At 42.3% G+C, this 24,904-nt stretch overlaps 2 protein-coding genes across 5 annotated transcripts in view; one reads left to right on the forward strand and one right to left on the reverse strand.

Moving 5' to 3' along the window:
* The first annotated feature begins 708 nt into the window (after positions 1-708).
* On the forward strand, positions 709-20,638 carry TM6SF1 (transmembrane 6 superfamily member 1). 4 transcript variants are annotated; one of them, XM_059858464.1, is made up of 10 exons: positions 709-856; positions 2,762-2,865; positions 3,361-3,458; positions 4,449-4,552; positions 5,406-5,488; positions 6,774-6,895; positions 11,494-11,598; positions 13,650-13,742; positions 14,685-14,804; positions 20,262-20,638. In XM_059858464.1, exons 1-10 carry the CDS (start codon positions 765-767, stop codon positions 20,451-20,453), a joined length of 1,113 nt encoding a protein of 370 aa, XP_059714447.1. In that variant the 5' UTR covers positions 709-764; the 3' UTR covers positions 20,454-20,638. The 4 variants fall into 4 exon arrangements, with proteins under 4 accessions (XP_059714447.1, XP_059714448.1, XP_059714450.1 ...); XM_059858466.1 differs by lacking the exon at positions 709-856 and adding an exon at positions 1,255-1,387; XM_059858465.1 differs by lacking the exons at positions 13,650-13,742; positions 14,685-14,804.
* Positions 20,639-22,000: 1,362 nt separating this feature from the next.
* Positions 22,001-24,904, reverse strand: part of HDGFL3 (HDGF like 3) — a 37,131-nt gene continuing 34,227 nt past the window's right edge. Inside the window, exon 6 of the mRNA XM_059858468.1 lies at positions 22,001-23,164. Within this exon, the coding sequence (XP_059714451.1) occupies positions 23,159-23,164 (6 nt within the window). The 3' untranslated portion in view covers positions 22,001-23,158. The remainder of the gene's footprint in view (positions 23,165-24,904) is intronic.

Raw genomic sequence — 24,904 nt, forward strand, 5'->3', positions numbered from 1 at the left:
TGCACACAAGGCTCGTTCCACTGCTGATACTTGTCTTGATACTGAGGTATAGGCAAAGTCTGAAGCCAGGAAGAAAAGGCTGATGGAAAAGGTCAAACATGTACCTAGGTTTTACTAATTTTTTTTGGCGTTTAAATGGAAAAGATGAACTCATTTTTCCCCCCAGCATTTTTAAAACGCTAATGTCCTTATTCATAAATACCCAGCTAAATACTGACGCGAAAGAGATGCATAATTTTTTAGGTTTTTCTCAGGGAGTTCCGCACTATCCGGACCAAGGGTCCGCTCTGTCCATCCACCACCTCTCGGGACAGCTTCGCGCCCCGCGCCTCGGCTGCCGCCGCCCCGGTTCCTCGCCGTGCCTTCAGCCCGCAGCTAACCCGCGGCGCCTCTGTCGCGGCGTTCAGCTCGGCTGTCACGGCAGCCCCTTGGCACGTCGCCTCCGTCGGTCACCGGAGGAGCGTCCGTCCCGGCGGTGCTGGACCCGCACCCCTGTCCCGAGAGGGCGGCATCGCCCGTCGGGCCGTCCCGAACCGCGGGGCAGGGGCGAGGGGCAGCGGGACGAGCCCCGGGGCGGGCGGAGGCGCTCCCCGAGCCGCCGGGGGAGCGGCGGGCGGCTCCGGTTTCCGAGGCGGATTTAACCTTTGCGGCGCGGGCGGGGGGGTGCCGGCCATGGGGCGGGCAGGGCCGGGGCGAGGCGGCGCCTGGGGCACGGCGCCGGGCTGGGCTGGGGCGCAGGGCGGCCGCCGCCTCCCGCCGCGGGGATGAGCGCCTCGGCGGCCACCGGCGTGTTCGTGCTCTCGCTCACCGCCATCCCCGTCACGTACCTCTTCAACTGCCTGGCGGCCACCGGCAGGTAAGGCGGGACGGGCCCGGCGGGGATTTTGCACCGGGGGCGCGGGGTGCGCGGGACGGGGCGGGCGGCGGCGCGGGGTGAGCGGGGTGAGCGGGGCGGCCTCGCCTCGCCGCTGCCGGGTCCTGCCCGAGTCCTCTGACGGGAGCCGAGCCTGGATGCGGCGAGAGCGGCCGCTCGCCCCGGAACCCGCTCGCTGCCGGTGGCCATCCCCGGAGCGTGTCCCGTGTCCGGGCCGGCCGTGCCGCCGAGGGCGCGGAACCGCCCGGCCCCGCGGAGCAGCTCCCGCTCCCGCCGGGACCGCGGCCTCCCTCGGACATTCGCCACCAAAATCCAATTGTGCTTGAAAGTGAGCGGGAGAAGTCGCCAGCCCCGGAGCGCTCCCGAGCCGAGGCTGCCCCGGCACCCGCAGCCTGCGCGCCTCGCTGGGAATGACCGCGCGCCCTCGCCCTGCCAAAAACCGGGATCCCGGGACAGACCGCAGGTCTAGAAAAGGAAAGCCTTTCCTCATGGCAAAACCCGCTTCACTTAAAGGTCTGCGTGTTATTTTGTGATCCGACAGCCCGGGGTGTTTTGCAACTTTGCTGCACAAATATTTGCTTCTTGTTTTTTGCTACATCTGTTCCTTCCCCATTTTCCTCCTTCTGGCCCATGCCTGAATTTTTTCTTTCTCATTGCTAGAGTAATGTCAAATAACACATGGTGACTTACTTGATTAACTGCCAATATTTATTTCAATTTGATAGACTGCAGTGAAAAGTCGCTGCAATATTAACAGCTGTAATGGTATGAAGAAATTCATCACTGGGAAAACAGACTAGCAGAAGATTCAAAGCATAAAATAAATCAACAAGCTAGTACTGCTCATCCTGACTTAGAAACTGTGTGTGTATATTTTCTGAAATATTTGATCTTGCAAATTCTTTGCAATAATTTTGAGTCAAGTTTCACTAAGGTTGATATTCTCATAATAAAATTTGTTCATACCCAACTTGTTTGCTTGCTGCAGGGTTGTACTATGTATAAAATGATGTACCAGATATTTTTAGCATATGCTTCTGGACTTTACCTAATTTTCCTCTTCATTTTTTTCCCTTGCACAAGTAAAGACTGAGGAGGAGAATCTTACCTTTAAGAGAGCTAAAGATCATTTACACCCTTAGATCTATGAAACTCATTTAAAACTGATTTTCCTAGTTTGCATTTTCTTGGGGAAGGAGACAAATTTGCTTTGTGACAAGGATTTTTTGTGCTTTATGCCACTCCCACTGTCCATGCAGTAACATCATAGCTCCCTCTCCAGGGAAAAGATCCTTTTGCCTGAGCCCACCTGTGCTGGTCACTGAACCTGCTCAAGAGGTCCTGCCCTTCAGGGCCCGAGAGCTCTCTGGTAGCACTTCCATAACTGAACATCAGCCCAGATCCATCAGAGGTGCCCACACTGCTACTCCTATTCCACAGGACTGATGTGATTTATTTTTGAATTTGTAATCTCCTGAGTAGATAATTTATTACTGAGCTTAGATAAAATGTCCCCAGTGATCCTTTTTGGCCTTGAAATCTCTGTGGGTTTGATCCTCATCTTTCCCTTTAATTTTCCCATAGTTTCTGTTTATTTTAGTATGGAAACTGATTTTAGTCAGACAAATCTAGATTTCTGGATATGTTGTTTATCTAGTTATTTTTAGCTGACCACACGTGCAAAGAGAGGCTCATAAATTCTGCAAAACTATAGGATGAATACTATGGCAGACTATGCAATAAACTTTAAAATCTGTATTTTGAATTATTAGAAGTTACTTTATGAGTATGTGTGTTTGAGGACAGCTGGCTGATGAAACAAAATTCTATCTGTTTTTCTTTTAAATTTTTCCTTTTTTTTTCTTTTTTTTAACCATACTGTTGCAGTTCCTGGGTGATTGTTGCAGTTGGATTGCTGGTTCTGGTTCTCATTGCTCTGTCAGCTCGTGTTCTTGTCAAGAGGAAGCCACCCAAAGACCCCCTGTTCTATGGTATGTCTGCTAAAGCTGAGTGGCCTGGCTCCCAGCAGTGACTGGCTCATCCATGGCTTTGCTCTAGGCTGCTGTGGCTCGTGCACTTTGCCACACTCACCTGCAAAAATGACAAGTCATGTTTTCCTCTCTGCTCCTTTTTTCTGTCCTTTCTCCTTTCCTTTCATAGTCAAGGCTGTAAACTCCACGTGCCCGAGATTTTTGAAAGGCTGCACAGCCCTTTCTGCAGACACTGACCTTCTGTGGAGGCTGTGCCTGCAGCTCCACAGAATTTCACCTTCCTCAGAAAACCTTCCTGAGAGCTGTGTTAACCAACCACTAATTAAAAAATCCTGAGCTATATGGGAAAGTCATATTGTGTGCTGAGTAGCTGTGACCTCAAAGTTGACACATCCAGTTCAATAGATCTCTGCCTGACAATTTAGTGGACTGTGAAGCAACTGTGTGATTCCAAAAATTTTTTAATTTCATTTTTTTCCTTTTTTCCTATTACAGTTTATGCTGTATTTGCCTTCACCAGTGTAGTGAATCTAATAATTGGACTGGAACAGGATGGAATTATTGATGGATTCATGACTCATTACTTGAGAGAGGTAAATAGCAGTTTGGCTTATAAATGTAAACAAAATCTTCAGTATAAATAACTTGGTGTAGTATCTATCACAGAAAAATAGCCCCTTACACATTCAAAACAGTCTTCTTGAATTTTGTAGCTGACCTACTTTGTTATTGTTATGGATAAAACCTTCATTGACTTGCAATCTACTGACTCATTTGGCAGAAATAATGTAGCTTTCAAGCTCCATTGTTGTTACAGTTAACTTCAGGAACCCTGTTCTGTGTTAACCTCTGTGGGAACTGGAGGGCCTGGACATGATGGCAGAGAACCAGAGAGAGCCCTGGGGAGTGGATGAGTTACCACACCAAAATGTGTCACCAAGAGGAAAACAAAATTGCTCCTTTATTTTTGCCTAATCACTTTACCAGAAGGAATTAAAGTAGAGTTAAAAAATGATGATGCCAGATACTTAGTCAGCAGAATCTGCTGGCTGCTGAATATCAACATCCACCAAAAATAGCTCAGTAAGAGCTTGACAGGAAAGTCACTGAAGTCATTGAAAAGATTCCACAAACTTAAGTGTGAAATGAGTTGGACCCTACAAGGTTATATGTTGACATCCATATATTCAGTACTGCTGTAGATGATCTCTTAGGCTGCTAAATATATCTGTATTTGTTGTATGCTAAATCTATCTTTATTTTGTAGGTTTTTTAATCGCTAAAATATGGAAAAGTAATATTTTCATAATGTGGCAGAGTAAAGCTGACAGTCACACCCAGGAGTTTCCATCTGGCACCCTTTATTGCAGATGTGGAACTCCTTCAGTTCTGCCTGATCCTGCCTAGGTCAGCTCTGTGCTGGGAGAGGTGCATTGTCAGTCAGAAGCTGAAATGTGCATTGTCAGTCACTGTACCACTGCTGGAAGGAACACTGGTTACTGCTCTGAACTTGTTTCCTGCTGTCCTTCATGAGTTGTTTCTGTTGCTCTGAGCTCTGTGTGTTCTCCCAACCCCATTCCCAGGGGGAGCCCTACCTGAACACTGCCTACGGCCACGTCATCTGCTACTGGGACGGCTCCGCGCACTACCTGATGTACCTGCTGATGGTGGCAGCTATTGCCTGGGAGTGAGTCTGACCTGGCCTCTGCTCTCCTGCCTTGCATTCTCACATCATCTACAAAGGCCTTTCTTTCCCATGCAGTACTTAGATTTTTGTTTCGGGGTGGTTTTGTGCCGTAGGCCAAAGCAGCGCGGTTGAAATTTCATTACTTTCAGGGCTTCTACCCTTGCCAAGTTACCCCTCCTCTCAGCTGACTAAGCCCAGAAAATGCATGGAGATGCATCCTGTCTTCACCCTGCAGCAGACTGTAGCACATCTACATGGCTTTGTGTTAGCTAAAAGCTGAAAGAGGATGTGCATTAAAAGCATGTGTGAAAAAAATTGGTTTTCAAACAAAACATTTATTACAGCAATAATGTATTGCTTAGCACCATGATGATCTCTCATCCCTATTAGAGTGCCATGAAGTTTAAGGGAAAAAGAGGTTATTTCTAGAGATTCTTATGCTTCTTGCTGTTGAATAAAGAGTTTCAGAGAGTAAGCACTTAAATTCCAGAGACAAATATACCTGCTGGTAACAGCAGCATTAACAGCATGAAATTAATTATTAATTGTCTTAGAGTTTTGTACAGCCTGCGATGTGCAAACTCGTGCAGTCAGCCTTCAGAGGAGTGACACAACAGCAAAGAACTGAGTATGCCCAGAGCCTGTGCTGTCCCTGTGATAACCTTGTCCCACACCAACGTAGGGTTTCTCCATGAGCCCTCTTAGAGGCAACAATCCACTCTTGACTTGTACAGGTACAGGTCTTAAAAGCCTTCACTTGGTAAAACACAACCCCAGCAATGACTGTAATATTTAGGGTAGGGAATTTTTAGAAACAGTTCAATAATTATGTATTTTTCCTTTTTTTAAACAGACAAAGCTATAGAACCATTGGTCTGTACTGGCTGGGTTCCATTATCATGAGCATCATTGTCTTTATGCCTGGAAATATTGTGGGTAAGGAAGTAATTTACATGACCAGCTTTTTCCTGTGAAACATTTTCTAAATTCAGCGTTGTTCTATCTATATTTTAGTGCAGTGTTGGTTCATTTCTGTGTTAATATGAAAGAGCCATTTTAGGAATATCAGTAAAGAGACACAAGATATTCTAAAATTTAAATATGAGGAAGAAAAGATGGAGACTGGAAAAAAAAACCCTTTAAATTGACTTTGCTTTCAAGGGGAAAAAAGAAAGTATTGTGTTTTGATATGTCTATAAGATTTTCATCTAAACCAGGTTTAAGTAATGAGGCGATAATATCTCTTAGTATCATAAAAATATAAATCTTACTTTGCACAAAATTTCCAATTTGCTTAGAAGTCTGACTTTCCAACAGCTTACAAGAGGCACCCAAATCACCTTCAAAAGTCAAATCTGGAAGTTATTCTGTTTTCAAACAAAATTGAACATTCCTAGATTTCTAACATAAATCTGTGCTGTTAGAGGTGAGGATTGCAATCAAAATATTGACATCAGTGTTACTGGCAGGTGATCCATTAAGGGTGAAACCTTTCTCAAGAAAAGATTTCCTTTTTAGCTAAGCTTTAACTGTTGCAAAGTTGACAAATGCTCAGCTGAGAAAAATGTTGATGTGTTCAAATCCTGCAGTCAGCTTTAGGGAAGGTCACTCTGGTCCTGCTTTTCATGCCAGAGGAGGAATATTCATGGTGCAGGCTGGGGCCAGCCCAGCTGCCTCCCTCCTCTGAAGATAGATCACCACCGAGAAAAGCAGGTTTAGTGGGACTGGCCCTTCCTCTTTCCTCAAGAAAATGCCTGCCACTTTCCTTTCTGGCACAGAGAGCAGCCAGTGTCAAAGACACACATTTCCCTGGTTTACCTGAGGTTGAGGAGAGCTCTCTGAATGTTTTGTCCTCAGTACTGGCCTGTGGGAGAAATCTGCCCTTTGGAAAACAAATGCAGTATCAGATCTTGAAAAACTGATACATTTTATCCCCCACTTTAAAAAGAATGACATCTCTGAAGCAGGTTCCATTGAGAGATTTGAAAACTGTCCCATCCTATACCCAATGCAGTGACAGATTTGGCTTCCCATCTTCTCAAAAAGTCCCTAATTCAGAAATGGCTTCCTGTCTCATGGGCTCTCTTTTACCTCTCTTTCTACTTTATGTTTGTTTACATTACCATAGCTGCTTCAGTTTTGATGTTACATAGCATAATTTTTAATTCTTCTGCAACAGAGCTTAAAAATTCTCATAAATCTTGTAATATTTTTTTAACAGGCAAATATGGAGCAAAAGTGTGTCCTGCTATTTTTCTAAGTATACCATATGTCTGCCTCCCCATATGGGCTGGGTTCAGAATTTATAACCAACCTTCAGTGGCTCATGACACTCCAGTCAAGGTAATTGTGTTGTATCTCAGTGCTGGCTCCTCTTAGGGCAGCTGAGATGAGCTGGCTGTTTCTGGTGGCTTTGATAGGTCCCTGGTGAGCATGGAATGTGCTGTGACTGCTCACTCTTATGACAACTGCTGTCTGGCTCTGAAAACTGCAAAAATAGTATACTGCAGGATATTTCATTATGGTGGAATAAAGAAAAAGCAAAAGAATCTCATGTCTAGAGTAAGGAACCCATTCATAGGTGTAATTGTGTTCCTAACCTCTACCTATTCAATTTCTGTCTGTTTCAGTTTCTTAGCTGAAACAGACAGAAATTACCAGCTTCTTAAAGCACCACAAAATCCTGTAGAAACACTGCAGGAAAGTACTCTTCTGCAGAAGACTTACAGATCTCATGTAATTTAAAAATTTTTAATGTGCTTTCTGTAATATTAGATTTTACATGTGAGACCCTGTACATAAAGTGATAGAAAAATTCTTTACACATCTTGTAAAAGTTCTGTAAAAATTTTTACTTAAAACTTTTTAGACTTTTGCCTTTGAACTAGCTAGATGGGTTGTAATAAGATTAACTGAGCCATCGAAATAATGCATAATAGTTTCTGCACTGTTTTATTAAAAAAAAGTTAAAACCCCCCTGCAGTACATAGCACAGAACAGATCTTTTAGCTCTTAGCTGCTGTAGACGAGCCAGTTTATTGCTGCAGCACTCCTTATCAGTTGTAAGCAATATAATCAATTAGTATTTTTGCATCCCAAGAGCTCCTGAGGCTCAGTCAGGTTCATTCTGTCCCTGCAGACAGGGACAGGGGTGAAGGGTTGGTGGCTGCTCAGAGCCAGCAGGCAGCCAGAGTGTGAGTGGCACAGAGTGACAGCAGGACAGACAGGACAGACTTGCCCAGAGAGCTGGGAAACACAACATCCAGCCAGCCAGCCCTTCAGGAGAGAGAGCAGCACAGAGAGATTCTCATCTCTCCTCAGGGCTGAAGAACACCTACAGAATCACAACTCTTTGGGCAAATCCCTATAGAAGGCAAATTGGAGGAATCTTCAGGTGCTAAACCTCCTGCTCTCCTGCACAGGCTCACAGGAACCCCTGTCCCATCCCAGAGCCATTTCAGCTGATTCAGTTCAAGGAGCCACTATTTCTGGCCAGAAGCACTTTCTTTAGACTCACCAAGTGTAGTTAAAGGTAGAGATGGCAATTTTTGCTGCACACATCAGTGAGAGCAGCCTTTGTGTGGAGCATGGATGAAGGCTTCAGTTTGTTTTCCTGGTATTAGGAATATTACAGAAATAGACATTATAGAAAAAATGTGATGGACTGATTACTTGCTGAAATACAGCCATGTCTTCTGGGCTTACCAGGAGATAAACTGCTTACCTAGGTTTGATATTTTAATTTAGTATATATTTCAGAGAAATATATACTAAATATATACTATATATATTTACTAAATATATACTACACACACACACATACTAATATATATACAAAATATATACTATATATGTATATAGTGTATATATATATATACACTAAATATATTATATATATATATAAATATAGTATAAATTTCAGAGAAACTTAGATTTAATATTCTATTTCAAAAAGAGAGTTCAGGAAAAGCTGCTGACCTGAAAATGTAACATTGCACTTCTTTGTGAATCCTTTCTTGGAAACCTAAACTTCCTTGCCCAGAAGGTTATAGAAAAAGCCTTGATTCCTTTCACTGGGACCTCATAGCCACCCAGGCTGTTTGTTTTTTAGAAGTTGTATTTAGGTAAATTATGCTCCATATCTGAGCCTGCCTTTAAATCTACTCATGAATTTTTCATGTGACTTTTTCAGTCCCAAATTAAGAATTGTTTCCAGGAAATAATTGTGTTTAATGCTACTAATCAGTGAGATAATCATTGTAAGTCCTGAACATATCAGTAGTTCATTTGGAATTAGCTGTAAAATTTAACTTTTTTAAACTATAATTATTCATTATGGCATTAAAAGATTTAGGAAGAAAATGTAGCAATGGTTTTAAACATGTTATTATTAGTATATAGGAAAATACTTACATGAAAATAACAGAAGCAAAGTGGATTCTGTTGGCCAAGGTATACATTGCTATAATATTATTAAAAACTTTTTAGTTAGAAAAATAATCACTGTGGGGGCAGAGGAAAGGTATTCAAGTTTTGGTTGCATTCTAATAGAGGGGTGCAGGGGAGTGGAATGCAGCTATGCCCTCATTTGGAATCAATTCCAGCTCTGCTGCAGTCTTTACAAAGCCCAACAGATTTATCTGCAAGTATATCAGCTCAGAAAAGTTTAATGGAATTTAAAAGTCTTTAACAGATTAATGCACAAATTCAGATTTATACATGAATTCTGAAGGGACTGACTTTTACAGACAGCACACGAGATTATTCCAGTTCCCCAGAACTGATGACATAAGAAGCCTCTCAGAAGTTATGGAAAATAGCTTTTTCCTGGAAGTGAGAGGAATTGCAAAGTGTGCCTGGCCACTTCCTTGCTGCACAAAGGAGCCCCTGGGGCTGCAGGGATCTGTGCAGAGTTCAGTGCTGTTTGCAGAGCATGGGAAACCTGTGGCAGGCCAGCTCTGCTTGGCCACGTTCTTAACGTGTAATTCAGTTTATCATGGGGTGATGGATGGGGCTTTGCTGGGTTAAAGAAAGGTAAGGAAAAACTACTCTGTAGTAGTGAGCAAAGTGCAACCTGTCTTTCAAATTCTTGCTTCTCTTTTTTTAACTTTTTTTTAAGCTTTGTGTTTTAATTTTGTTGGCATGCATGCATAAAGAAAAAAAGTGTGAGTTTTCTGTACCCTGGCAATTTGACAAACTAGTATTGCACCAAAGGTTGCTTCCACTTACAGTGGCTTTGTCTCCAAACCCTCTAAGCACAAAGTTCTGTTGTGGCTTTGTGATTACAGGAAATACACACATCCATTTAAAATTTAAAGAGGAATATTGAAATATTTGAAAAGAGGAGATTATATATATCTATAAGCTTCATACACAGTCCAAAAGGGAAAGAAAATATATCAGCTTTCCATTATCCTAGGTAGTCTACAATTGAAAATTATTTGTATCTCAGCCATAAGTGACCTTTTTCTTTCATAAGAAGAAATATTTGAATATAGGCATTTTTTGCAGGTAATATTAAAAATATTCCTACACCAGTACCCTGAATACTGTGAAGTGACACCATACTGCTGAAACCTGCTATTTGTGTTAGAAAATCAAACAAAGGTGTCACTTTTTTTTTTTTTTTTTTGGAAAAGAGCCTTTAAAAGAAAATCTGAAAAAAAAAATGTTATGAAAGGGATGGTTTATGTTTGCCACAGCCTTGTTTTTGTTAATCTGTAATCCAGATCTCGTAGTATTTACTCAGAAATTGTGCTTGCAAGATTGTTTCTCCTGTTTCAATAACTTTATTGTGAGTATCTTGATCCTGTGTGCTTTTAACTGTGCCCCTGCATCCTAATTTTTGTTTTGCACTTTGGAGACAATTCCACAAGTGTATAACAGGAAGGAAATCAGGTTTTTCTTTTGCAGTCTGCATGCCAACAAACGGCCAATAAAAAGGAAGAGGAAATGAGGGAAATGAGTAACACACATCCATGGGGAAGTTTTCCCTCTGAACTACACAAAGATACTCTGATGTGTTTATAATTTTGTCTGTGACTACACAGTGCAGAAAGTGTGGCTCAAATGATTTCCATGTAGGTTTTACTGTGTGGGCAAAGAGATGCCTTTGGTTCCCCCAAACCACCTTCCCCATTAGACATGGAAATGGCCTTTGCTCTGCAGAGTGAGATCCCCTCCCCTCTGTCCCTGCAGCAGGGGGATTCCTGTGCTGAGGAGGCACAAGGTCAGAGCCAGGCCTTGGAGGTGCCTCAGTGCCACCCCAGGAATTCCCAGGGCTCAGTGATAGAAGAGGAAGGGTTTCCTCATACTCCAAACACACACATTTCATTCTCTATTTCTGCACTGCACACTGACATACAGTATTGGCTCACTGAACTCAGCAGAGGACTCAACCAGCCACAGAAAAGCTTTTATTTTATGTCAGTGATAGTCCATTAGTTTTAATAGTGTCACAAGCTGCTGAAAACCAGCATTCAATATTGAGATGGATCCAGTCCTTTTACAAAGCACACTAGATTGAACTTCAAATGTCTGAGACAAACCTACATTTCCAAGGCTTTTCTACATAGGGACATACAGGAAAACAAATTATTTCCAATTACAAAAAGACAATTTTGAAGAAGTTATGCTGCTTTAAAGCCCTAGGTGATTGCAGAGTTAGTGTTCATTTGATTTAGGTTGCTTGAAATGACATTTGAAATTGCTTCAGTTGGATCCATCCGTTTCTAGAGTTTATTCAGATGAATTTTCCTCACTACATCCTATGAAGTCTGGGGTTGCCTTTTTAGGTGGAAATCTTTCTGTCTCTGAAATCAGTGGATAGATGTGATGTTTCATGATGTTTCACCACTCCAGCCTCTTTGTAGTGACTGCTCTGCAGTGAAATGCAGTGGCATGGAGCAGGATGTACCCACCAGCCCTGTTCTGTGTTGCAGGTGGTTCAGGAAGTCCAGAAGAAAGGACTCCTAAGACGACCAATAGATTTAATGTTAGCTGCATACCTCATTCTGGCCACGGGGTTTTGCATATTCAGGGGCATGGTAAGTTGAATATATTTTAATAATTTCAGCTAATTTTCAGTTGAACTTTTAAATTTGAGTCTGTATGAAAAAGCAAGTACATTGTGGTCAGGGGAAATCCTGGAACATTTGGGTTCAAACAGGCCTTAGATATAAAAGGATAAATTATATATGGTAACTACTGGTGCTTTGCTTCTCTATTTTGTGCTGTGTGCAGCATGTGTTTTAAAAGGAGGTGCTCAACCATCAGAGTAAATAGCATCCCAAGAGGAAATCAACATGACCTAAAACTGTTTTCAATGGTCTGTTCCATTTATGACCCAGAACATGGAGACAAAGCAACAAAAGTAATTCTGAATTCATGTTTTTCTAAGTAGTAATGCATATTTAAAATTATATACAAAACCAAGTTAGCTTACACTGCGTGAGAGAGAGGAGAACATTTCCACCTAAAATGAAAAAACATATCCATGTTGTGAACAACACACATTGTTTCTACTTACCAACAGACAATTTTTATAAATGGTTTCTCTCTAAGCATAGTTGATTGAATCAAAATTTCTGAGGGAAGGAAGCAGTACTGAAAATGCCTTCAGGAGTAAATCCAGTCATAGGTAAATCTATTCCCTTGTCAGCTCTAATGCATTTTCTGTCTTAAGCAAAATGAAACTTGTGCATCATTCAGTGAGCACAGCTCAAATGTTTAGGCATTTCAGATAACTGCCTGCTTGCTTGATTTGTAGATTTGATCCTTTCTAGAATAATTCAAGTAGGAGGTGATGATAAATACCCAGCAACATTTTATTTACCTAGAGCAGATTGTCCTTTTGTAGTTGTGCTGCTCACATTCCTCTCTCACCTACTGTTTCTCTTAAAATTTGCCTCTCAGAAACATTTTTTTATTCTAATTTTTCAGACTGCTTTATTTCCTATGGATCATGTTACTTCAGAGCACCACTGATACAGGTTAAATCAATTGGTTTACCTGTAATTTCACTGTGGAAAATACTGGTCTCATGGTCTTACTTGGTTCTGCAATCCCACTTCATTTGTCAGTGGAATTCTTTTTGTTGATTTTGAGACTGTGGTAATTTCCTTATATATTTCCTTCACCAAGCAGGAATTGCTTACTGGCCTTGATTATGCATACAGAAATCAACTGAACATCTCTGTGTAAGGTGCATGAACCATAATTTTGAGTAGAAGTTTATAAAACAATATAAAACATTATAAAATCCATTATAGTCCACTCAGACCTGCTTCTTGGATGCCCATGTTGGAAAAGAGCAGGGAGGAATATTGACTGTAGAGTTTTGCATTGCCCCCTCAGAGTCACCCAACAAATGCACATGAAATTGAGCTGTGCCCAACTTGCTGTTCAGCCCTGTAGCTCAGGCATTAATGATGCCACAGACAAGCCCAGGGACAGCTGCTCACATGGATTGCTAGCTCAATTTAGAGCAGAATTTTTTGTTGTAGTTTTAAGGCCTACTACAATAAGTGCAATTTTTGCAATTTATCCATGTTTATTTGGAACTTTTTATTCCTATAGGCATGTAAAATCCAATCATCCCTCCTTTACTACTCTCAAAAATTATTACTTTAAGTGACACCTGTGTCATGCATTGCTCTGCACTGCTGCCTTGTCCCAGTGCAGCTCTTTTCTTGGACTATATCCATAGCTTTCTATCCTAGAACCGGTGCTTATCCTGAAGTTTCCACTCTTAGAGCAATTTTCCATTGGAAAGTTCATTTGGTGGGATCAAAGGCTATTTATCAGAGCAAATCAATAGCAATTATACTTTTACAACAGCATAGCCAACTGGCTAAATTATCTTCAAGTTAAAATCTTCAAAGCAGGCTGACAGCATTTCCTCACAAGCCCACTGAGCAGGAGCTGCGAGGGGGCTGCATTTCCCCTTTTATTTGGTGATCACATGGATCACCTTTGCAAGCTGCAGGGTGGCTGTGCTGCAGACCATGAGCACGCCCCTAGGGCTGGGAACACGTGTCAGGCTGGCTGGTTTCAGAACAGATTGATCACTGGAAGTTGTTTTAAAACCCCTTGTCAGATTGCCCTGGACTGCCCTGCTGAGCTCTGCCGCCTGTACATCCAGCTGCACGAGCCCTACATAAAGGATCCTGCTGCCTATCCCAAGCTCCAGGTAAAGCACTGCCATGGAGTGGGAAGGAGGGATTTGTAAGCAAAGAGATAAGATCAATATGGGAATTATCATTCATGGCAAATTAAAGGGTATTTTCTAGTACCATTTCTAGCTATTATTTCTAGCTATACAACTCCTTGTTGTGATAAGCTTAACTTAGGTGCTACACATCCTAATTAATTACTCAGGGTTCTTTGAACACAGCCCATGAAACAGATCTGTGTGCTTTTTATGTTCACTTCCCTTCCTTAGAAAGGCAAAGTAGACTTTCAGTCTGGAATTATGGAGCAAGAAGGGGTGCAGTAGGACTAGATTCCTTAGGCTCACATTGCACTTCCATCCCCAGGGACACACTCTTGAAAAAGGGCACTGCATACAAAAAGCATTGCAGATGAGGCAATGTTGTGCTTTAGTTCTGCAGAATTTGATGTTCACATTCTTTTGCAAGCCTGGCTGCTGCAGGGGGACAGGGCCCAAAGCAGTCAGAGGACACAGGGGTGAGGAAATGAGCAGAAACCAAGTGTCACTGCTGGATGAGTTCTTCCTGGGAAAGGGAGGGCATGGCATGGGGCATGGGAGAGCTGTGTCCCACAGCTCCCAGCTGAGAGTGCAGTGGACCCTGACAAAGGCTCCCTGTGTTAAGGAGTTAAGCCAGGCCATGATTTTTGGCATGGTCTCAAGATAGTAAGGGGCAGGAATACCTGTCCTGGATGAAGTGTGTGTGGATGGGACAAGGAGACAACAGCCATCAATAAATATCAGGAGAGCCCTTAGGGTAGTTGATCCAGTCAATAGCATCCAGGTGTGACAAAACAGCCTGGGAACCACTGCTGCCAGAAGTGTAGTTTTGAGTAGTCTCACCTTCCCAGTGAGGAGCTCACTGATTTTTAAATGCATCTCCCTCCCACTGCAAAGGAACTGATATTTGTGTTTGAACTGCAGATGCTGGCATACATGTTCTACTCTGTGCCATACTATGTGATTGCTCTGTATGGCCTGCTGGTGCCTGGCTGCTCCTGGATGCCTGATTTGACTCTTATACATGCTGGAGGACTAGCTCAGGTATTTCTTTGCAAAATCTTCACTTTTAAATTACATTATAATAAGTAGAGACCTATGGAATGAATAAGGGCCCCAGGGCTTGATGTAGGTTTTTTTGCTGATGACCTTTCATATCTGTAAAAACCCCGTAATTTAAGGGAGTGAATAATCAAATTACTACTCTCTAATGACCACATTCTTGCTTTAGCAGACTTCTCTCCTTCTACACAATGTTTTTATTGGGCTCATTTAAACCTTATTAAGCACCATGCACTCTTTAGCTGGCATCATGAAGGAAGCCCATCTTAAAGCTGTGACAGTCAATTGTAAAAAAACCCAACAAAACCCAAACACAACACAACAGCACAATACAATGTTTCCATAATTTGTGTTGGTCAAGTAGGTAGTTTGAAAGATATAAAGAGAAAAAGTATCTCCTTGTCACATAAAATGTACAATAGCAGTGGATGATGTTGAGAGAACTCAGGGAACCTCCTGGGCCACAAACCACAGTAACACTCAGATGTGTTTGTGTTCCCATCACCAGACAATTATAATTTTTCTTTGACTCATTCCATTCTGGTTCTCTTAAATAAACAACTGTAGTTAATTACTAAATGGGGCTGATGTTTATGAGAAGACTGACCCAAACAATTCAACAGGAACTAGTAAATGACTTATGACAGACAGATGAGCATTAAACAGATGAGACACAGGGACAATTGGTTTGTTCTGTACATAGGAAATGAAATGTGAGTGCTCAGAACACCCAGACAATGCAGAAAATGAGCACGATAATCCTGCCACAATAGTGACAACTTAGGGACACAGCAATAACTGTAATTCAAATACCACTGTCAGACAAACACAAACCAACACTTGGTTCCTCGGGTCGGAGATAATCATAGATACAAACTACAGTCCACTTTAACTGCCCAATAAGGAGGGTGGAGTGACATTTTCTGTTTGGGAGCAGTTATCACAGAGAATAGGATTTCTTTTTTCTTCTCTACCAGTTTATAGAGAATCTTGAACTATCATGTGATATCAAAACAGAATCTGGCAAACATTAATGGAGAAGTTTAGATGCTCAAAAGGTATCATAAATATTGTACAACTGTGTTTGACCAAAATCTAATTAGAAAACAAAAAAGCACAAGCTAGCTAAGGAGGCAAGGCTGTGTTGGGAACTTCCTCTACTGACAGATTACTCAGGTTCCATAAATTGACTAGACAACCAGGAAAGAAACCACTCCTTCCAAGATTTTTTAATACAAGAGAAAGTAAATCAGAAGTCAGAGTGTGCTGACTACCACAACCTTGCAAACTTACCAGAAAGCTCAGCCTCCCAGTCTGGAGGTGAGAGGTGATTTTCTTTTGTTTGGAATTTTTTTTCCCCCTTTTTATTGTTTCCTGTAGCAAGTAATCACTTTTTTTTTAACAGCCCTTTGTACCTTTTAGATGTGTGAATGCTAAACTTTGTTGCTGAAGTCTAAAACCCCTCTGTTGTTCTTTGTGGTTCTGCCTTAGGATGTCCATTTACACATTAGACTAACACCCAGCATTTCCCATTTCACTATTTAAAGCTTGTCCTGGCACCAGCAAATGCTGTGGGCTGACAGAAACTGATTAAAAGAACTCTGCGTTGCTGTGCACTCTTCATATTTTATCTTGCTTCAAGAAACAGTTCTTGACATTTGGGAGGATTTTTTTTTTGTCACTTTAATGCACTGCAGGATAAAGTTCAGTTATCCTACAAGTAAACATGATTTAATTGATTTGACTTGGTAAACTGTGACCAACCTGGGATATAAAATGCATGTTACAAAGAATTGAGGGCTCTTTCTTGATTATTTGGGTGCTTTGTCATTTTGAGGCAAAAACCACATTTACAGATTTGTCTACTGTTATCACAAGCTAAAACACTTAACTGATAATTAAAACACATGTAGTTACCAAAACACACTTTGCTTCCTCTCACACACAAGGCCCAATAAAGGTGTCTCAGGGTGGAAGCAGTGGGCACTGCTCCCTGGGAATGAACACTGCTCCTACAGATGGGGAACATGGAGATTGTAATTATTTTTATTTCTATCATTATGATGTACTTTTTACAAAAACAAATCACAAAGTACCATGTGATGCATCTAAACTAAGAACCTCCAAAGTGCCTACTAGCCTTTCACACAGACACATTTACTGATTTTCAGAATTACAAATAACTCTCAGCTGGAATGACTCCATTACTAACATTCAGACTCCAAAACTAGTTGTGACCCAATAACTGCTAAACTTTCTGAAGCTTCAGGAGGAGCTCTTTGAATTTCACATGAGTGAAGTACCAGGAGCTTTGATTACACAAAAGGGTCAGACCAGCCTCTGACCTTAATGAAATTGGAATTTCCCTATGCAAGTGAGAAGGATGAAGAGCCACAGCCTTGCTAGCCAAAATCAGTCTCACCAACTCTCTGCAGCCTATTTCTCTGTTTTCTCAAATGTAGAAAGTTTACCTCTACTCCCTCTTCGTGTTTTCCATAACCCTGCCTTTTTTGTGGCTATTTTCTGCAGTGCTTCTTGTCTACCAGCCACCCTAAACCCAAGGAATGTATTTTTTCTAGGTTACTCCCCTTCTATTTGATGGCTTTGTTAGGCTCATGAGACCAGGTCCAAACCTTTCCGAAGTTACAGTCTCTGCCTGATTTTAGTCAGTCTGTCTTAGAGAGAAGGCACAGAGTGAAGAAGGACTCCTAACCTTTTTCTGGGTCCTTCTCTGTCCTTAACTGCAGGGTAGAAAATACTTGAAATACTGCCTATGATTAGGCAACAAGGCAAAAAATATTGTAAAAATTCCAAGTCCAGACTGCTTCATACAGACAAGCAGGTGAGTGAGAAGCAGGCAGACACAGACTGCAGTTGCCAAGCCACATCAGCACCAGACAGCTTCCACCTGCTGGGAGTGCCTGAGGAGCAGAGTGGCCAAGGCTTCAGGGGTGACAAAGGCTGCATGTTGGGCATGTAAGGCTACCATAGAAGGGTACCTGCAGCATCTCATCTGGTTGATTTCTCAGCCAAGGCTCAGGGGTTTGTTGGAGCCTCCAAATTCTCCACTTGGAGAGGGGATCAGTAATAGAAAGCACTGAGGAATGGCTTATTTGCCTAGAGCCCCAAATCACAGTGGAGTAACACAGCAGACTCAAGGTTTCTCTCACTGAGCACCAGCCTACTGCACACAGGCACAGAGCTCTGCAGGGACTGACAGCTCAGGATTAGGGGTTTGGTGCCAGTCTGCCTGAAGGGAGAGCAGCACTGGGCCACTGGTGAGTGAGAGATCTGCTTTTAAGACTTATTCCCCGCTCCAAGTAAGGAAAAAAAAAAAAGAGGGAAAAGAAAAAAAAAAGTAGCAGCAGAGAACAGTCATGGAAGAGAAACACAGGAGATTAAAGACATAACACAATTATCACAGAGGCAAATCAAATAAATAAAAAAAAAAAAAAAGACTTTACAGACCTAAATATCCTCCTTGGTAATGAAAGAAGAAGCCATGTGTTACAGTGAAAAACAAGTCTAATAAACAATAACTTCATTATATGGTGCATCATTAACCACTAAAAATCTTTGTAGGCTACAGACAGGACATCATGTTACTGCTTTTTTGGTTTTACAACAATTAAAGCTAACAAATGTGCCACAACTCCTGTAAGAGACAAGACCACACAGTAAGGCTTAGATACTCAGGCATCTTGGAGGCTCTGGGAGTTCACCGTCTCTCAGAAGCATCCCCTTACAGCTCCTTCTGACAAGGTTTACTGTGAATAATGAGAAATTTACAATCAACTTACTCTGGCCACTCTGCAGGCAGGCAGGCTTACAATCCTCACAGAGAAGGAGCAGCTTTGCAGCTTGTTCACCCCAGACAAGGCTCTAAACTGCAACCCAGAGGCTCTCAAGTGTCTGGGGGAACACCAGACAGCCCAAACCTCCTGCCTGCAGCCTGCTGGCAGCTGTCTGTCTGGGAGTCTGCTGCCCTGTGCTATGAGGGGGCTTTGCTGCTGGGCTGCTCTGGCTGCCTGGGCTGAGGAGGCTCCCCCAGCAGGGATGGCAGCAGGGCTGGCAGCAGGGGTGGCAGCAAGGCCACCCAGGTGCCACACGCAGGGCCTGCCTGGGCAGGTGAGAACAAATGGGCTGCAAGAGACAGAGTGAATTACCAGGCTGATATAAAAAGGCTGCTGACAGTGTGCCCCTGAACATCTGTTTGCAGTGCAATAGCTATTTACAGAAACATGCTAAGTGGCACTCTGCTGAAGTGTGTTTGTATTTGATTTCGTTGATTACTTTGTTTCCTGGCTCAGGTTTGCTCAATGAGCTCTCCCAATTCAGTTGAGGTGGTTGGAATCACCTGAAAACCAATATCTGGTTCTGTTTTGATGGATGGTCTCAGCCTAACCTTTTGCTAGGGTGGTGTATTGAAACACTTGCACTTTATTTCCCCTTCTACTCTGCTGTGACCAGAACCATGTTCTATGTGAGGCTAAACTGACTCCTGCTGAAGCCAGAACAGAGGATGTGATTTGGCCATAGTGTACTCCTCTGTGTTCCTAAAATCCTGGTGGCCCAGTGCTCTCCTAATGACCAAATTGATGTTCATCTTCTCAGATCTCCTCCACTGCTAGCTAACTAAATAGTAATTAAAAAATCGGACACACAATAGTTAATGTGAGTGAGCAGTGGCTTGAAATAGCAGGTAACAGATGGAAACAAAAGACACCGACTATCCTGACACTTCTATCTTTAAATGTTTGTTTATGCTAAAAATATGCTTCAGGCCAGCAAGCCTGTCTGTGCCTATAACCTTCACTGTATGCTCAATCTATACTTCAAACCAGCCCAAGCTTGAAACCCAAATATTGCAGACATTTTCTGAAATCATCAGGAGTTGTGGGATCAGAATCTGGAACAATCTGGGTTAAAGAAGTCCAAACCCAAAACAGAATTAACACAGGTTCCAAGACTCTCCTTTCTAACTTTACTCAGAGTGAGTGTCTGGCTTCTCCACTGATGCCAAACTCCCAACAACCCTCCCAGGCAGGTGGGTGAGAGCCCTCCCCATGACTGGGCTCTGCAGGGATGTGCCCTTCAGTGGCCACTTTTCTGTGGACCCTCTAGCACATATTATGACCCAGAAAGCCAAGGTGGAATCCTGTACCTGATGAAATTATCAGTGCCACCATGTGCATAAAACAAACCTCTTACCATGCCACTGATGGTTCCAGTTATGCCTCATACACCAAGATATCAATGATTTTAGTTTAGACTGTATTTTTATACCACTGTGCAAAAGTATGATGGATAATTCTGGAATAAGGGCTGGCTTGGAAAATGTCACTGAAGATGCAGACTTGCATGCAGATTATGCCATCTTTCCAAAAATATACATCAACTTTACCTTTTTTTAATATATGTGTTATATACACACCACAGGCTCAATTTTCCCATATTGGTGCTTCTCTTCATGCTCGAACTCCTTACATCTACAGAGTCCCTGAAGAAGCAAAAGAGTTTTTCCTGATATTGAACGTAATGTATGGGATTCTTCCTCAGCTGTTCGCTTACAGGTGTGTCAACAAGCCAGAGTTTTTCATGAAACCAAAACAAGAAGAAAAAGCAGAATAGCAGAACTGTTTCCAGCTCCTGTCCTTGGCTATGTATATAATTGGGTTGGGATGTAACTGAACTGCTCAGATGGAACCCAAAGGAAGCGTGTAAGATGTGTAAAATTGCACAACTGTGTAGTCGCACGGGCTGCTCTGTTTATCCTACTGAAAAAGGGAAAATAAAGACAACTGCCTTTAGCACCACTTCTCAACATTGTGACTTTGCAGTGCATTGCCAGTTCCCACAGCTATTTTTAAGTAAGCTGCTTTGACAGTTTTAGAAATACTGCATGAAGTTAAATAATAATAATGATGTCAGTGTTTAGCCTCCGCACGCTGAAGAATAGCAGTGCTAGCAGTCCCTGCACAGAGCTACTGCACAACATGAAGGTCAGCATTGTGAAGCATGAAAAATTAACATACATAACTCTGTCACATGCACATGTTTTATTTGTCAAAAAGTATGTCTTGTGGGTCGACCTTGTTAAAAATCCCAAGAAATCTTTTAAGAAGCAATCAACTCTTATGGTAAGACTCCATATATGATAAGCAAATCATATAGTTTTGTTAATTCTCTTCAGGATTCACTTCTGCAAGGACTGCTCACCTGCTTGAAGCCGAGCAGGTGCTCAGCAGCACTTGTGGGCTGGGCACAGAGGGCTCACGACTGTGAGCCTCTGAGCTCGTGGGTTTCAGAGAGGAGGGGTTTTGGCTGTGTCTCTGCAGCTACTTTTGCTAATGCTGCTGGCTCAGGAACAAGCAGCAGCAAACACAGCGACCTTGGTTTGGGCAGCTTACGTTTCTATTTGCAATTACAGCTATTTCTATGCCTTCTATGTGTATTTATATTAAAAGCAGTACACCTAGTGCCTTTCTCACAGATGAAACTAGCTGATAACGTTTTAACTGGAAACACTTTATTTGGGTTTGTTGACTTCTTGATGTTTTGATTGAAAGATTTTTATTTTTAAGTCTAATCAGTAAGAAGGAAGCAGCTGTCATGCCTGTGTGCTGCACCCTGCACGAAGGGACCTTCAGAGCACTGAGAAATGCAGGCTGTAACACTCTCCTGCTGAACACTGCTGTGCAGTTCCCAGCAGCAGTCAGAGGAGAGGCCCCAGGTTTTACACCTCCAGCCAAAGGGGCAGCTCCAAAACAACCACAGCACACCTCAGGCAATGCTTGCTAGCACCCAGCATCCCTGGTGCAGCTCCTTAGGCTTTGGGACAGCTCCATCCCACTGCCTCCTCCCAGGGAAACAAACCCAGCTGGGCTGTCACAGGACGTGCTGGCTCACAGGTATTTGAGCCTCTGATGTTACTTCTGATGTCTGGAAAGAAACTTTGAATACATTCAAGGTGAATTTAATGACCTCCTGTTATCCAGAAAAGGCAAAGTACAGAAAAAATAAAGATCTCACCTGCACTTGTATCTATTATGGTCAACTCATGTTAACAGAATGTTTTGCTTTAATACTTGACTTACATTAATACCTCACATTATTACACGTATGAAGCCAAATATGACGCTAACTTAGTTGCTTACAACCTCAAACCTTACTCCCAATACACATTCCAATAAATTTATTCTGTAAAAACAATACATTTTTTTTGTTTCCTTTTTGTTTTGTTTTGGTGTTTTTTTGGTTTTTTTTCCTTGTGTTTTTTTTCTTAGTTTTTTACAGTAAACTCATCAACTACAAACCTTGAATACGCAAAAGATGTTCCAAGGACAAGCATAACAAGGATTGATAAAACCAGACTAAATATGTTTTCACAATAAAAGCTGGCATAAAAATAAATAAAAATCTCTATTATCACAATAGCAACAATAATGTACACAGAGTAATGGATTTGGAATGCTTACTTACTAGTCTAGTTCTATTTCCAAAAGGAAAAAAAAAGCCAGAATGACAGCATCCTTTTTTAAGCCTTTCATTATTTAAAATTGATGTTTTGTTTTGGTTTCCCATAGGGCTGTATATCACAGTAAGCTTAAAAATGGAAAGCATCCAAATGAATGATTTCAAATTGAGTTGGCATTGGAAAAATCCTTGTATTAATCTAAAGAAACACAAAAAGACTTTCACTAACTCCACATATAGGAACTAAGTCAGATAGTGTACATTACATCATGGTTTGGAGAAGTATTAAGAGTATAACTAGCTAGGTACTTCTAATAAGGAAAGGTATTTTATTACATTATTGAACTTGGTGGTGATTTCAACTGAAGAAGATTTTTTCTTTCATGTTTTAAACTGATCAAAACCCAAGAGAGAATGGATCTAGGAAAATTTAAAATTATGTCTGTATGTGGAAGATTATTGTAGCACTGTATGGTGGGGACTCATTTCTAAGATTTAGTTGTGTTTAAAAAATGTTGATTTAGAATGATATAATTTGGAGTTATGCCTTTTCTGTCTCGAAAAGGAATCTAAAACATGTTCAAGTATGCAATATCTTCATAAACCTCAGCCACTGGAAAAGGGCAACTTCATGCAACCAAATAATATGAAAATCAAAAAGTAACCCTTAGAAAAAAGGGTAAAATGTCATTTCTGCAAACACAACAGATAGGAATGTGAATAATGTGCATACAAACTGGGATGCTGTTGATGGTACTAATGAACAGATGTGGTGACTCATATCAAATCCAAGAATATTAGACAACCAAACATGTAACCTTCTTGTGTTTTCCCTTAATATTCAGCAGTCATTATGTTGGTTAAGTCTGAAAGAGAAAGAGAAAGAAGTCACATTTAATGTAAGAAATAACATGCTGCATCAAACTTGATACAACTGATGTCATATTTCCCCACTTCTTAGTCACAGGTACAAGCAACCACCTGGTCTGTTCAAACAATTTTTTTTCTAGAGAAAACGGCTTTGTTACATCAACTAAACATATCACTACAAAATATTAATGATCACAGTTTAAAAGTAACCATTTAGGGCTGTATCCAATAAGCAGCTCCACTGATATATGTGGGTGGGTTTTCCCCCAGTCACTCCATTACAAACCTTGTAGCACGCTTCAGGCACAACCAAATTTTGTTTTTTCCCACTGCACAAAATCACTGATGGGCTTCATGCAGGAGCTCAGGCACTGCTGCATTCCTGGATGTCCAGCCACAAGAACACCCTCTTGTTCAAATACAGGAAAGCTTAGCGAGCATGAGCAAAGATAAACATTTTCATCGCTAAGGGATCCAAGGGCTGCTTCTGAAAAGGAAACAGCTTGGCTCCAGTTCACTCTAAGGTGATGAGAGAAAAGGAACTCCCACGGGTGAGTCAAGGTCAGCTCTTGCTTTCCCTGACATCAGTGGGATCAGGATCAGACTGTCCTCACATAATCACGGCAAGAGATACAAGTCTTGGTTTCCTCTGATTGAACAGAGATGGCAAAATTCACCTGATGGCCCTGGGACAGGTTACATTAGCCAGCAAGATGACAGCATGCAGTGCACCATGAACACCCACCTCTGGGCAAGGCATCTCTTCTACAACACTACAACACCTTCCCTGTCTTTGGTCACTGCAGTTCTCTCCTATGACAAGTGGTTTGTGAAGAGTTAAAACGGAAACCTGTGCTGTCTGTGTGGGAGGTCCTGCTACATCCTGGCTAGGGACACACAGTCAGGGGTTATTATCAAGTGCTCAGGCTTACAGGAACTACCAGAGCCCTGACTCCCCCAGCAGGGGTAACCATGTGCTGCCCATCCAACACCACACTCCAGAGGCCTCTCTCCTGTTTCAGAGTCAGTGAGATCATATTTAGAGATGCTTTGAGGGGGTTCACTGCTGTTCCTTTCCCTTCAGACTCAGACACCCATTAAAACAATTACACATGACTAGTCAATCAAAGCTGCTTTCTGCTAAGGTAGGATGGGGTAACACAGCTGCTTCCTGTGCTGGAACTCTCAGATCCAGTACAGAAAGATGTCCTTTGAGAGCATGAAACCTTTGCAATTATTAACCACAATTCCCTTCTGGGCTACATCCAGAAGATCGAGTAGGATCATCCTTCCGTGGGTGCTGGGAACATTAACACCTCCCCTCCACACTGTGTCACAGATACAGCTGTTGCGGCACGGGAGGGACAACAAAGAGGCAGATAATGCAAGTCATCCTCTAGGCTTTTCAGTTCCCAGCGGCACGTTCCCCATGGCCCACACTGCGGGTGCAGTGCCAGGTGCCCCAGGGCAGCAGGTGGCTGTGCCCAGCAGGGAGAGCCGCAGGGGCAGCGCGGGGGCTCTGGCCGGGCTGAGCCCGCCCTGCCCGCAGCTCAGCTCGGGGATGCGGCAGCCTGAGCACCTCCCCTGGTCTCCATGGTTTCACGTCTCTCCAGAAACACATCAACTCTCAAACATCTTTGTTTGAACAAGTCTCTCAGCCTCACTGTAAGCTGTGGTACAACGTGTGCCGTGCTGCACACAAAGGAAAGAGCACAGGATCTGACTGATTCCAGGGC

This window comes from Haemorhous mexicanus, chromosome 13 (assembly GCF_027477595.1).
Source record: "Haemorhous mexicanus isolate bHaeMex1 chromosome 13, bHaeMex1.pri, whole genome shotgun sequence".
NCBI lineage: Eukaryota > Metazoa > Chordata > Aves > Passeriformes > Fringillidae > Haemorhous > Haemorhous mexicanus.

What these genes read in the sequence shown, in the direction of transcription:
- TM6SF1 (XM_059858464.1), top strand. Translation starts at nt 765, where the DNA reads ATGAGCGCCTCGGCGGCCACCGGCGTGTTCGTGCTCTCGCTCACCGCC. An exon ending in TATGCCTGGAAATATTGTGG is followed by an intron (nt 5,489 to 6,773) that starts GTAAGGAAGTAA and finishes TTTTTTTAACAG; the next exon opens with GCAAATATGGAGCAAAAGTG. An exon ending in ATGCTGGAGGACTAGCTCAG is followed by an intron (nt 14,805 to 20,261) that starts GTATTTCTTTGC and finishes TACACACCACAG; the next exon opens with GCTCAATTTTCCCATATTGG.